Here is a 14,494-nt window from a genome sequence, read left to right as displayed (position 1 = left end):
TAATACAAAAGTGCTCGGTCTTGAACCCCTTCCCCAACATCAAGCCGAGTATCCCATTTGCTGGCATTTAGAGCCTTGGCTAATCAGCTGCTTCTGGGTGAATATCGCTTGTAGCAAAGCATTTTAGTTCTGTCGCTTCTTCAGGGTCACAGCATGGCCCATCTGGTTCTCAATTCAGGTGAGTATGGGGGATGCAGGGACAGAGGGGCAGTCCAGCCCTTTCTAAATTAGGACTAGTTCACAGGCGAAGAACTGTGCGAGAGTAGAAAATCATGGCTACAAATTAATAAAAACTGTCAAGTGGGGAATAATCAGTGAGAAATGTGTGGTTTATTACCGTATTTTTTGCCCTATAAGACGCACTTTTCCCCCTCCAAAAATGAAGGGGAAATGTGGGTGCGTCCTATGGGGCGAATGCAGGCTTTCACTGAAGCCTGGAGAGCGAGAGGGGTTGGTGCGCACCGACCCCTTGCTCTCCAGGCTTCAGGAGAGCCCCAGTGCCAGCCCCACAAGGTCGGGGGACAGAGGGAGGCAGAACGCCACCATCCCGCTGTCTCCCGAAGTGGTTTGGAGGCTGACAGCGGGGAGAAGAGCGCTTCTCCCTGCTGCCTGCCCCACCACTCCGGGGACAGCAGGGAGACGCGCTGCGTCTCCCTGCTGTCCCCGGACCTGATAGCAAGGCAGGCGGGGGGAGAAGAGCGCTTCTCCCCGCTGCCTGCCCCACCACTCCGGGGAGAGCAGGGAGGCGCGCTGCGTCTCCCTGCTGTCCCCGGACCTGATCGCAAGGCAGGCGGGGGGGAGAAGAGCGCTTCTCCCCGCTGCCTGCCCCACCACTCCGGGGACAGCAGGGAGAGGCAGCGCGTCTCCCTGCTGTCCCCGGACCTGATCGCAAGGCAGGCGGGGGGGAGAAGAGCGCTTCTCCCCGCTGCCTGCCCCACCACTCCGGGGACAGCAGGGAGATGCAGCGCGTCTCCCTGCTTGTCCCCAGACCTGATCGCAAGGCAGGCGGGGGGGAGAAGAGCGCTTCTGCCCGCTGCCTGCCCCACCACTCTGGGGACAGCAGGGAGACGGACCTGATCGCAAGGCAGGCGGGGGGAGAAGAGCGCTTCTCCCCGCTGCCTGCCCCACCACTCCTGGGACAGCAGGGAGACGCAGCGCGCCCTGCTTTTCCCGGACCTGATCGCAAGGCAGGCGGGGGGGAGAAGAGCGCTTCTGCCCGCTGCCTGCCCCACCACTCCTGGGACAGCTGGGAGACGCGTTGCGTCTCCCTGCTATTCCCGGACTTGATCGCAAGGCGGGCGGCGGGGAGAAGAGCGCTTCTCCCCGCTGCCTGCCCCTCCACTCCGGGGAGAGCAGGGAGACGCAGCGCGCCCTGCTTTTCCCGGACCTGATCGCAAGGCAGGCGGGGGGGAGAAGAGCGCTTCTGCCCGCTGCCTGCCCCACCACTCCTGGGACAGCAGGGAGACGTGTTGCGTCTCCCTGCTATCCCCGGACTTGATCGCAAGGCGGGCGGCGGGGAGAAGAGCGCTTCTCCCCGCTGTCTGCCCCACAAGCACCTGGGGGGGGGACAGCAGGGAGACTCCGGGGACAGCAGGGAGATGCAGCGCGTCTCCCTGCTGTCCCCGGACCTGATCGCAAGGCGGGGGGGGAGAAGAGCGCTTCTCCCCACTGCCTGCCCCACCACTCCGGGGACAGCAGGGAGATGCAGCGCGTCTCCCTGCTGTCCCCGGACTGGATCGCAAGGCGGGCGGCGGGGAGAAGAGCGCTTCTCCCCGCTGCCTGCCCCACCACTCCGGGGAGAGCAGGGAGACGTGCGGAGTCTCCCTGCTGTCCCCGGACTGGATCGCAAGGCGGGCGGCGGGGAGAAGAGCGCTTCTCCCCGCTGCCTGCCCCACCACTCCGGGGAGAGCAGGGAGACGTGCGGAGTCTCCCTGCTGTCCCCGGACCTGATCGCAAGGCGGGCAGCGGGGAGAAGAGCGCTTCTCCCCGCTGCCTGCCCCACCACTCCTGGGACAGCAGGGAGACGCGCTGCGTCTCCCTGCTGTCCCTGGACCTGATCGCAAGGCGGGCAGCGGGGAGAAGAGCGCTTCTCCTCGCTGCCTGCCCCACAAGCACCTGGGGGGGAGGGAAATAATTTTTTTTCTTTATTTCCCCCCAAAAAACTTGATGCGTCCTATGGGCCAGTGCGTCTTATGGGGCGAAAAATGCGGTATTCTATGCTCAAAGGTAGGCAAATGAGAGGTGCTTCTAAGAGCCACTTTATCTTTTTCACAGCAACAAACCCAGGTTTGCTGCTCAACAGGAAGCTGCAGTCAACCCTCTCTCTCTAATGAGTATACCTGTATGATAATAAATTTCCTAGCACCTTTTTGCCACATTCATAATTCATGCTTCTTGCTCTGCTCTTTAAAATACCAGATGTATATTTTAAAAGCATAATGGTTTGGATCCAGATTTAGCCTTCTGCAAAAGGAGGCTTCGTCTACTAGCAGAAATAATAACTTCTTGACATTCTGTGAGATCTCCTCCAAAATAAGCTAACAGAGAACCAGAATTACCATTCATTAGGGCAAGTCCTGAACAACATGTCACCTTCATAATCAATATGTGCAATAGTGACTGCATTAGGTTTAGTGTGTCTTGCTTTGGAAACAAAACGTGAGCATTCCTGGAAGTCTGAACTGACAATTTAGGTGGAAAAAAGGAAAGCGGAACAGGCGGTTACCTTGCTGAACACCACTAGCTTATATAATTTATCCTGGGAGTGTGGGATTGCATCATGGACACATGGGGATGTTTCCAGAAGTAGGAAAGGAAGCAGATGGCATATGTTACAGTTTTCACTCTGCAGAAATACTTATATTCTTCTGTTCTGATATGTGATGCTCTTATATTCACTCTGATCATGATAAGATCAGGTTCAAGATGGATCTCCCTAAACTATAATCAAGTAGCACTTGACTTATACCAGGGCAGTTTGCGGGGCTATGCAGGTCAGTCAGACCTTTTGTCTGTTGGCATCCATCTGTCTCAAGTGTGCCATTGAGGGTAAAGTCAAATAACTGGAGAGTTACAGTGCCTGTTGTGGCTGTAGAGACCAATATGGTGGAGACATGTTTTATTGTAGCTGGGGCAGATTTTGTACATCTTGTACAAAATGTGTACATGACGAAGCCTGCGTGAGTCAGAGCAGCCCAGTCTTGATTATCTGTGGATCGCCAGGATCTCAGGCAGGGCTGTTTGACATCTTCAACTATCTGCTAGTTTAGGATTGGCAGTGCTTCAATAGAAAATAAATTTCCCCCCACACACTTGGAATTTCTGTTTCCCACAATCTCTTTGGAGGAGTACAAAGCTGTTGTCAACGACTGGTATGATCCTTAAACAGAAGCACTCCTGGAGATTTAATCATCAGAGCATCTGTATGAAGTTTGCAGTTTTTCCCTGTTGTGCCTAATTCAGGGGTTTTCATGCCTGTCAGTTGTCAAACAAAATGGGGCTATGCATATGTAAGGTAGTGCTCTCTTAAGTCTTGCTGTGCTGATACGCAGTACTACAGAAGCTGATTTGCAGGAAACCATGCCTAGCTCTACAGTTACCTGTTGGCTTTTGTCCGGGGGTCAAGGCTGCTTCCCATCCCAATTTTGCCAGTGTCCATTGTTTTCGGTGTCCACATCTCACCACCCCAGAGCGAAAATCTGGCAAGACAGGAATTTGGCAGGCATTGTTAATCTATCCAGTTCAGTGTATGATTTGGAGATCTTGGGACATGGAACTATAACAAGGTCAATTTAATAAACCAATGGAAATGGATAGGCAGGACAACTAAGAAAGTATGCCTGTTCAGTCCTCTCATAGTGTGTAGGGAGGGGATTCACTAAATGGGGCCTGACAGGTTGGGGGTTCTCTGCTGTACCTCTTCTTGCTATCAGATTTAATATCCTAAGGTCTCAAGGTCTCTTAGTCAAGCTTTTCTTCATGGGCTGTTTTGTTGAGTAAGAGAGTGGCCATCGCTGCCTATAATGTTTTGTACAAAGGCCATTAGGACTTCTCCTGTAGTTGGAGACCTATTGCACTCCTACCCACAAGCACAGTGTTTGTGTGCTTCAAAAGCACAGCTTGACAGTGTTTGCTTTCTCTAACTGGTCACAGCTGGGGGTTGCTTTTGAACAGGGAGATGCTTCTGAACTCACAGATGAGGCTTCATTTGTACTAAGTAACGTTCTCAACATTATTTTTGACCATTATACATGGCACCAAGATAATGCTGAGGAAAGACTTGTCTCACAGTTTGCTGAACAGCAACAGTAGTACCATTTCCACCCCACAAGTACATCGGTGGATCCAACCCAATACCGTATTTTTCGCCCTATAGGACGCACTTTTCCCCCTCCAAAAATGAAGGGGAAATCTGGGTGCGTCCTATGGGGCGAATGCAGGCTTTTGCTGAAGCTTGGAGAGCGAGAGGGGTCGGTGCGCACCGACCCCTCTCGCTCTCCAGGCTTCAGGAAGACATCCACAGCGTGGGGAGCCTTGCAGGAGTTCCCCGCAAGGCTCCCCATGCTGCGGATAGCAGCCTGCCGCCCAGCGCGAGGGCACCCTGAAGCAGAGCGCCCCCTGTGCCCGGCAGACATCTGCAGCGTGGGGAGCCTTGCAGGAGTTCCCCACAGGGCTCCCCACGCTGCGGATAGCAGCCTGCCACCCGGGCCAGCAGACATGGGCCAGCCCCACAAGCTCGGGGGACAGCAGGGAGGCACAGCGCCGCCATCCCGCTGTTCCTCAACCTGGTTCGGTTTCCCCGACCTGCTTTGGGGGGGGGAAATAAAGGAATTCCCCCCCCCTTTATTTCCCCCCAAAAAAACTAGGTGCGTCCTATGGGACGAAAAATACGGTATGTTGAGAGGCCCTTACTTATTCACAACTTTCTGAGTGTGTTGTTAATATTGATTCCTGCAAAACTTTACAGTGTTCATATCTCATTCATTGTGCAATTGGGGATACATTTTTTGGGTAGAACAAACCTTGCTGATTGTCAAGTTTATATTCTTCCAGTTGCATATTTCCTCTGTGCAAGCTTTCTTTGTAGAAATATAATGCTTGTGGTTTTCCCTAAAATGATCTCTGCAGGATCTTAGAACTACAAGAAGCTGGATACTTGGATGTGTTCAAAGAGAAATGGTGGCCACGAATGGGACGCTGTGATCTGAACAGCCACACCAACGCACAGACGGATGGGAAGGCCCTGAAGCTTCACAGTTTTGCAGGGGTCTTCTGCATTTTGGCAGTGGGCCTGCTCCTGGCCTGTTTGGTGGCAGCCCTGGAGTTGTGGTGGAGCAGCAACCGTTGTCATCAAGAGACACCCAAAGAGGTCCATAACTTTTATTCTTATCACAATTAAGTGTAGAGAATGTAAAACTTACATCAAACTGAAGCTGCGGAAATCCAGTTCACTGGATTACGATTGCAGATAATTACATTTAAGCACAGGTTTCTTTCTTTTTAAAAAGTTATATCCTTTTTCCATATTTTTTTTAAAAAATCCCTAATGTTTGTGTTTTATGGAAGGTACCAAAATGTCAGCTCTGGCAACTAAAGTCCTGTATTTATTTATAGAGCAGATACAGCCTGGGCAGCAGCAGCACTGCAAACATTCCCACATTGCCCCACCATTGTGCCTCAACCTTGCCATGGAGAGACCATCTTTAGGGGTAAGAGAGTAGCTCAGGCACCATGCCTTTGGCCCCCCTCTGTTAAAACTGACAGACAAGGATGTTTAGGGCTGCCTTAAAAACACAGATTCAACACCTCCTGATTCTTGCAACAACAACAAAAATCCCATGTTTACCTGCTGGCCAAGCCTGCACCACATGTCACCTCCTCCTCGATCCCAAGGACTGCTTTTTGCCCTTCTGGTTTGGTGTTAAAATACTCGACCTGGAATATGAGAAGATTGAGAGCAAGTGTAAGGCTATTTACCTCCTCACTTGGGGCCCTCATCTGATCTTTTGGTTCAAGCAATAGAAGCAATAATGCAGTCACCAGGTGACATGAATCTTGAGTAACAAGCTAGATAGGTCAGGTGGAATCTAGTGACTTCAAACCATTTAATAGTTTAACTATATATTTTTTAACTTGGGTATACGCAACTCATGATTCACCATGCTGGCGACAGCTCAAATATAGTTGCGTATTGTGATCTCACAGGAACTAAACAACCCTTCCCCCTTCCTGTCCCATTTTTTTGCAGTCCTAGGTAAACCACAAGAGCGTGAGGTTTATTGAGCTTCTAGTAGGGTCTGTGTTCAGCTTGGTGAATTTTTTTTTTTTTTGGGGGGGGGAGGGTACATATGAAAGCCACTGAACTGGTTGTTTGTGAAATGGGGACTTGAGCAAGGCCCATCCCAGGTGTCTTCTGCCACCATGGTGAGATAAATTCATTCCAAGATGTGAAGTCTCTATGGTAGTTAGTTGCTGTTAGCTGATAAAGCAGTCAGCGAGGGATTGCAGAGGATGATGTCAAAATACGGCAGCAAGGAACTTCAGTATGTTCCCATGTGCTCTTATGTAACTCAGTTTTCTTTGTGGAGGAAAATATCCCTTTACAAAGGAAGTGTGGGAGCAGTGCATAACTAAGGCAAGCGCTTTTAGAGAAATATGTAATGCTGTTTTCCTTTGTGTGGACAGATGAATGCATCTTTATTCCACTCATTAATAACACAATAAATCATTCAGGCCCCATCACTGGTTGATGTGTCCCCCCCTTCTTGTCTCTTTCTAAAAATAATACTCCTCAGAGCTAAATGAGCGGCTTTTAGTTAAGTATCTCTTATAGTCAGAATATGAAATTGCCTGTTATCAAAGGTTTTTCTTGCAAATATTTCAAAGCAATAATAATCAACCTGTCATAGCCATATCGTGCAAAGAGACAGCATCTGTTTGCATCTGTTTCAGTCTTTAACAACCTCACCTCTCTGTTGGGCTTTGAGACATTAAGGCACTTTAACCTTCTTTTCATCTTGAACAGATGCTTTGTACCAGAGGGTTATGACAGCAGCCACACCCCAACTGGGGAAGAACACAGGGCCTATCACTTTTAATTTTTATTTCTGAATAGCCAGAGTGTTGCACTAATTGACATGCCTACCACATACAAACTGATGGGAAGGCTGATATTCTATAATGCTACTTGTCATTAACATTCCACTTGTCTGGATTTCCTACTTGTTCATTCAATTTTGTCCTCCAAGTCTTTAGCTAACATGCTTCACATCCAAGTCAGAGAAATCATTTTGTATGCAAGTCCACTGTGCATTCTTTTCAAAGGGAACTTTTTTTTGGTCAAAAAATAACTTACTTAATTTGCTCACGTAGCCAAGAGTATCATGAATCCATTTCTTATTCACGAAGAGATGATGTGTGGAGAAATCCATCTATGGGCAAAGACACATTATTAGTATGAGGGCTGAAACCTTTAGTTCGTTCAGTTAATAGTGAGTGAACTAAAACTAAATTGAACTGAACACTTTAAAGTTCAGTCTTCTGCGTGTTCATGGCAGTAGTGATGTTTGAGGAATTTGCTCTTTGTGGATTCCGATTCAAAGTAGCCTCTTAGACATACTGTGGATATTTTTTTAATTTTTCAGTTCTCCAAAATTGTGATGCAGTTCTAGGTCCAAAAGACACACCCAAATATGTATTATATATATAGTGTGCTTTGGGATTTAAAAAAGCCTATATAAATGCATACTATGAAGTAATAAAAAAACTATTTAGTGAGAAAATAGATTCAAAAATACCATTCAAATACAAGTGTTCATGCATTATTATTATTATTGAAGAGGTGGGACATAACTTCTGAATAAACCCTTGTGAAACTGACTCATGAAATAAATGCTGATTTGCCCTGTCAGTGTTGCCCAACTTTCAGGGCACAACTAGACATGATGTGGAAGAAATATATAAACCAACTGTGTCCCAGAGGTTGTTTTTTTTATCTGAATGCGGTGGGACAAGGCCTCATACAGAGCTGTGGAAAATGTGGCAGTAACATTTCTCTCCCACAGCATTTTCCTGACTGAAATTTACCCCTGTGGCTGCTGTTTGTCCTGTAAGGAGAAACCTACAGTGCAATTTTAATCAGGACAAGAGAATTAGAAGTAGGGGAGAGATTAAGTTGTTCTGTTCCCCAGAATCATAGCCCTTGTTCTATTAACTTTTTAATGAATGGGTCATGGATTTCCTGCATCAAATCTACTTTCCCTATATTTGGGCAAGTAAATTCATTGAAGAAAGTAGGAACCATTTCTGAGAAAACTTTGATAGGATTAGGATGTTAGTTGATGGTGTGGTGGTGGTGGGGAGGCAGCTGGGGTTAATGAGAACAATATTTAATTGATACATTTATAAGTTAAACGTTTAGACCTTTTGCTCTAGAATGCCACTTGAGAGAGAAAGAGAGAAATGTATTAAGGATTGTCTTTCTTTCTAAGGTTCACTCACTTCACTATCTCAAAATGGCACCTAAAATGAATTAGCTGTTGGTGATACATGCACACTTGTATAAATTGAATCCGTTATTGGTTGAAATGCAAAATATTATTTATAATCAGTGGACGGATGACCAATTAAAATGCATGCTTTCTACCCTGCATTTCTCACCACTTCGAACATGGCGGGTTCTTGGTGCAAAAGGGAATTGCTGATTTAGTTCATTCAAATAGGGCCTATTTTACACCTTGCCAAACTGCCAGGTACATTTTTCTGAAAGGTTTACCCAAAGTGTATTTCACACAACAGCCTTCCTCTGAAGCTGCTGGAATATAACCTCCATTGTCCACAGCCAGAATAGTCAAGGATAATGGGGATAGTCCAACAACAACTGAAAACCTAAGACTGGAGAAAGCTGCCATACCATGTGTAAACAATGCACAACTTTTTTAAAAAGTACATGTGGATGCACATGTATTTCAATTCATTGTCTGAAACCGGTTTCAGACATTTTGAGCTGGCAATACATACGTGGCCCATCACATTGCATTTCACTCCTGCCTGTGCTGTGCTGGTGGCAGCCAGGGAGTTGCGATGTATTGCCAGCTTGCCCATCTGCCTGTCTGCATGTTTGCCTTTGCCCTAGCAAGTTAGGTGGGCTGCCTCTTTCCTCCCGGTCAGTCACAGGAAGAATGAGGCAGTCCACCCTGCTTGCAGGCAGGCAGATGAGAAAAAACCTTCTCAGACTCCCTCTTCTGAGGCCGGGACTGGGCTGTGGAGGGAGCGAGTCACTAGGAACTCCTTCGGCTGAGCAAGCAGAAAGCTTCCTTCCCTTCCTCCTGGTCGCTTCTCCCTCCCTCCCCAGCCCAGCCACTTTTTCAGATGTTTTCAGTGTTCGAGCATTGTGATATATCACAATGTTGAAAACCAGATACCATCCAGCCCTAGTCCTCAGAAGTGGTTTTTATTTTACAAGATATACCTGGAGTAGCTCTACTATTTTTGTAATATGCAAAGGGATTTTGAGAGGCACTTCCTTTCAGCCGTAATATCAATGAGTGCCACTATTAAAAATAATATAATGAAAAGTCCTTCCTATACAAAGTTCTTGCAATGCAACACAGAGGTCATATTATTTCCCCAAGCACACGTAATAAAAACTATGCCCCAAAGTTGTAGCCAAATACAAAAATGAATGGTTAAATAGAGGTCAGCTTCTTTTTATATCAAGGCATTCTAACTCTCCATTCATTTGGGAAAAAGGCTTTTTCGCCATTCTTTGCTGTTTCTCATTGTTGGGATTCTTTCTTTGTCTGCTTCTTGCACAGAATTCCAGTGGGCTTCTGATATTGTCCAGCTTCACTAATGCTTTGGAATGCAGTTTTGCTAATAGGACTGTCTCTTGGAATTGCCAGAGCCTAGTCATTGCTTGCTAAATGCTCTCTAACATTGCAAAATGCTAACCACCCATTTCTAAGATGTGCTTTGCCAGCAAGTAGGCACTTTGCATAGCCCACGCTCACCGGCCACTGTAGCAGTGCAGAATTTCAGTCAACTATGCCCTGCAAGCACTGTAAGAATCTTACAGCCAAGATTTTAAGGCAAACCAACCGTGGAAGATTTGATTGAAACATTTCGGGGGAATTTCCTCCTGGGGAGTATATTTTTAACCTAAGTTCAGTAGGAGGCGATACTTTAAGAAATGAAAAATGGATTAATAACTTCAGGTAGATCTCAGAAACAGACAACTCCTCTCTAAGGTAGTATCTAGGCAGAGGAAGCCACTTTGATGCTGATCATGGCATGACTTGCAAGCTCTTCACTGCCTTGGCTACTTTTAGGTCTGAAATGGGGAATGTGTGACCTTCTGGATTTTGGGGATTCCCGCATCTGTCAGTACCAGGTAACAAGGCTCGTGATCAGAGATGATGGGAGTTGTAGTTCAACAATACCTGGAGAGTGACAGATTCCCCATCATTTAGGTCATTGTTCCATGCTGTGAGAATATGGAAGGTGCTTGCCAGGGCTTTTTCAGCTGGAACTCAGTTCCGGCACCTCTCAGGTGGGCGTCATTGCCGTTGTAAGAGAACAAGGGAGGCATTCATGGTGAGTTCCAGTGCCTCTTTCTAGAAAAATAAATGTGCTTACATTTATGAAAGTTCCTAGATACCTTACAGCTCCCTACTATCAGTTTGTTATTGAGTTTTCGCCTGATAACGATAAAAAATAATGCACACTGAACCGTCTAAACCTGTCCTAATTAATAATCTAATTTACATCATAATTTTATAGCAGTTCCTAGGGAGTCCCAGAAATTACTATCAACGAGAGAGGCCCTCGGGCACATTTCAAGCCATCAATAAATCCTATTTTGCAATCTGTTGCCGCCATCAGTTAAAACAGGGTTTTTATTTAATCATATTGGGAAGGTAAGATTTGAAGGAGGACAGGTTCCCAGTACCTTTATCAGTTGTGTGGAAAAGGGACTTTCAACAAGGCCACCTTTAAATACTGTACTGAATTCAGCTTTGCTAAGCATCTTTCCCCACTCCCTAACCTTCATTTTGCTGTGTAGTGAAAACAGCTGTCTGTTAGGTCCGCTGCTATTAGCAGCTGAAAGCAACTTGTGTTTGCCTAACTGCTCCTTATCAGACCATGTGAAAAACATTCTACTAGAGTGTCTTATGCCTCTTAGCGGCGTTCAAAGGGCCAATAGTGAGATTAGCACTGCAGGAGCTAAAATAGTGGCATTTTGTTATTGTCAGTGCCTTCACTCATCTTCCTGTGAACCAATAATTTTTTGAAATCAGTGCACAAGGCTCTAGTGTGCAAAGCTTTTGAACTAGAGATGACCTGTTCCTACAGGTTTGCCTCTGGCACTGTAGGAGTGTCAACCATTTTTTTTTAACCTTTTTCTTTTTACGAGCCTAACCAGGTTTACATGTTTTATGCCTTATTGTGATCTCTAATGCCACAACCATCATAAATACAATTTTATTGGTATTTTTCATGAATATTTTAAACTGCCTAGAGCTCTTTTGTTCTAGTAAGTGGTATATAATGTTTGATGTATCAACTAAAAAAACCCCTCCCCCTTTCAGTGTATTTAGTTTGAATAATACCATAGCTGTTAATGATGGGTGTATTCTAACCTACCTCAAAACATTTGCATCCTAAAAACTCCTGCTGTCTTAGAGTCAAGCTTCACAAGTGACAGTCCCATGTAATGTATCCAATGATAGACAGTATCACTTCAAACTGTGTGTGTGAAATGTCTGAATGATCCCTCTTTTTGAACAAAAAAAACTGTCTGCATATTTAAAGCTAGTATGCAAGGGAGAAGGACAGGCTACAAGTATCTCTCAAACATGCTGATTTTGTATTTGCAAGAAATATTTCACGTATGAGCATTCAGTTATTTGATCTTTCTCCTGTATGGGAGGTGTGAATTGCTCTCACACTTTGTTTTATTTACTGAAATATTTGCTAGCATCTCTGCAGCCTGGGCTTGCCGAGTGGTGCACAGCATAAAAATGAAAATACAATAAATACAGTGAATTTGATCACCCAGCAAATTGTACTACAAATTAGCATAAAATCACAAAAACTAAAGAAAAGGCTAGGGAAAATTATTCACCTGGCACTGAAGAGAGACTCGATATTGGTGCCTGGTGTACGCTGCATGTAATGTGCTCCTCAATAAATAGACTAAGTTGGAAATGCTGTTCTCCATGCAATCTAAAGTAGTAGAGTCCAGCAAGGGATACATTGCATGGGATTTCCGATTATGTAGATTAGCTGCCAGAAGGAGAAACATTCCTTAGGGACTGAAAAAAATAACACCACAGGTTCTGCATAATGGTAGCCATTGTGTACCACCTGTATCCATTGTACTTAGGCATGTATCACCTCCAATTTTTTCCATTTTTTTTTAAAGCATAACTGGGGCATTCATGCACTTTCAGAGTAGAAAATTAGCTGAACTGTTTTGGGAACTGGGTCCTTCCTCCTACTTAAAAATGAAGACACTGAAGACAGGCACTATGTTGCTCTCCAGATGTTGTGGACTCCCACCATCACTTTGGCCATGCTGGCTGGAGCTGATTGGAAATGTCTTTCTCAACAACTGCCAGACAACAGGTTGACTACTCTCAACACAGGCTATCACAGGCGTAGGCAAACTTGGCCCTCCAGATGTTTTGGGACTACAACTCCCATCATCCCTAGCTAACAGGGCCCAGTGGTCAGGGATGATGGGAGTTGTAGTCCCAAAACATCTGGAGGGCCGAGTTTGCCTATTCCTGCACTATTATCTCTCTTTTTTTGCCATTTCGTCACTGTCTTCTCCCCCCAACCCACCCTGTTGCTGGCTGTTTTTCTTTTTACTGTTTTATTTGTTTTTTTCAACTTGTGTTCCCTATTCCATGTGAAGAAAAATACAAGATTTTAAATATATATATATATAATTCCCCTTCATTGTATGTTTATATTTTACATTGCTTTTTAAATTATTATTTTTATGTATTTCAATCACATCTGAAATCTGTGTACTTTTTTTGCTAAAATTTCTCATATAAATAATCATCTGTATGTATCACTGCATTGTACTTTAATTTTCTAAGATGAAATAAACTTTTGGGAGCAGGAAATAATAATAAAAAATGTCACTGGCAATACTGGGGAGTAGAACAGTAGCACACTAGCTACTACACAAGGCCAATTCATATGTGCATCCTCTTGATTTTTCATTGCTTACAGTCCACTCCTGTCTACAGACTGTCTACTCAGAAGTAAGTACTCCAGAGTTCAGTTGGGACTCAGAGTACAATGGGGGCTTGGTATGAAAAAAATGTGTTCACTAGGATAAATTCACACCAAAATGCTGGTGAATTTTTGCAAGGAAATTCATAAATTGTGGCTAAAATCTAGAAAGCAGAATTTAAGATTTGGGGAGAAAAATGGGAAACTGGGAGAACTAGCAGGTCCTACCTTAATTGCAGCCTTAATTGTGGTTAGATGACTGAGAGTTTGAATTTATCACTGATTCCATTGGAAAGTAATGTGTTTGAGGCTCTGTAAAATGGTCACACGCACTGGAAGCAAGCTATCACTTGTTAAACAATGGCCTATATTCACTCATACTTACTTACTAAGACAGATTTCCACCCAAACAAGCTACTCGCCATTGAAGCCTTAAGGAATCAGAAATGGCCACACTTCAGAAAGTCCCTGGTGGCGGAATGTGGAATCTCCTGTAGATTCCAGAGTGTAGCTAGAGAAGAATGGAAGTCATTCTACTCTTCTCCAACACTTTTCAGAGAAATATCAACTTATCATTAGCCCTTTACTACCATCTGAATGGAGTTCCAAAGCTACCAAGCAAATAGAACTTGAAGAGCTGTTGAAAACCTGGCCATTTGACAGACAGTTTTTTTTGTGATAGGTGGTTGGATAATTCTCAGACATACAATTTTAAGTCAAGGTACTGAACTGTTTAGAAATCTGGACTACTCTAATCTACCAGCATCTCTGTACTAGGGGAAGAGTGAGGAATAAGGGGAGAGGGAGATGTACGTGTTCCCACTGCAACATGTAACCGGCAGTAGCGAAGGAACGTTATATGGCTATAACGTATGGCCTGTATTAATATGAAAAATATGCGCAAGAAGCCTTGGCTTCCATGGAAGCTATACAAGGGTTTCTCAGGAAAGAAGTTGACTTTCCAATACACAAGACAAGGAGGGCAAGCCATAAGGCCACTGAATGGCCCAGCTATGGTATGAAATATGACGTTATGAAATACAATGAGTTAAGCTCTGTACCAGGCTTAACTTGTACAGAGAAAATTATACCAAAATAAAATCCTGTTCCAAGTGAATGGGACAGAGCTGCTGGTCATCCAAACACCTGTCAACATGCACACAATTTGAAATACTTTCCTACCTTGGCCTCAGTGGTTACTGTGAGCCTGCCTCCGCCACCAAATAAGTAAATATATAAAGCACTC

General features: G+C 45.1%; 1 protein-coding gene and 1 long non-coding RNA gene across 8 annotated transcripts in view; one reads left to right on the top strand and one right to left on the bottom strand.

The window, feature by feature from the left end:
• Positions 1 to 14,494, top strand: part of GRID1 (glutamate ionotropic receptor delta type subunit 1) — a 722,825-nt gene that overhangs the window by 695,433 nt on the left and 12,898 nt on the right. For 3 of the 6 annotated variants that reach the window (XM_082222335.1, XM_082222336.1, XM_082222334.1), the window contains exons 15-16: positions 5,128 to 5,368; positions 5,619 to 5,708. In XM_082222335.1, the coding sequence (XP_082078461.1) occupies positions 5,128 to 5,368; positions 5,619 to 5,708 (331 nt within the window). Of the gene's footprint in view, positions 1 to 5,127; positions 5,369 to 5,613; positions 5,709 to 14,494 lie in introns of all 6 variants that reach the window. The other 3 variants (XM_082222338.1, XM_082222339.1, XM_082222337.1) reach the window with 2 other exon arrangements.
• On the bottom strand, positions 6 to 13,964 carry LOC309532345. 2 transcript variants are annotated; one of them, XR_014219789.1, is made up of 5 exons: positions 13,638 to 13,964; positions 7,355 to 7,430; positions 5,846 to 5,934; positions 3,600 to 3,698; positions 6 to 252 (listed from the first exon to the last, which is right to left on the bottom strand). It is a non-coding gene; the product is annotated as an uncharacterized lncRNA (long non-coding RNA). The 2 variants fall into 2 exon arrangements; XR_014219788.1 differs by having other exon boundaries at positions 5,846 to 7,430.

This window comes from Podarcis vaucheri (genome assembly GCF_965113315.1).
Source record: "Podarcis vaucheri genome assembly, chromosome: 5".
NCBI lineage: Eukaryota > Metazoa > Chordata > Lepidosauria > Squamata > Lacertidae > Podarcis > Podarcis vaucheri.
The sequence above is the reverse complement of the archived record's forward strand: the minus strand, read 5'-3'. Positions and strand labels throughout refer to the sequence as shown.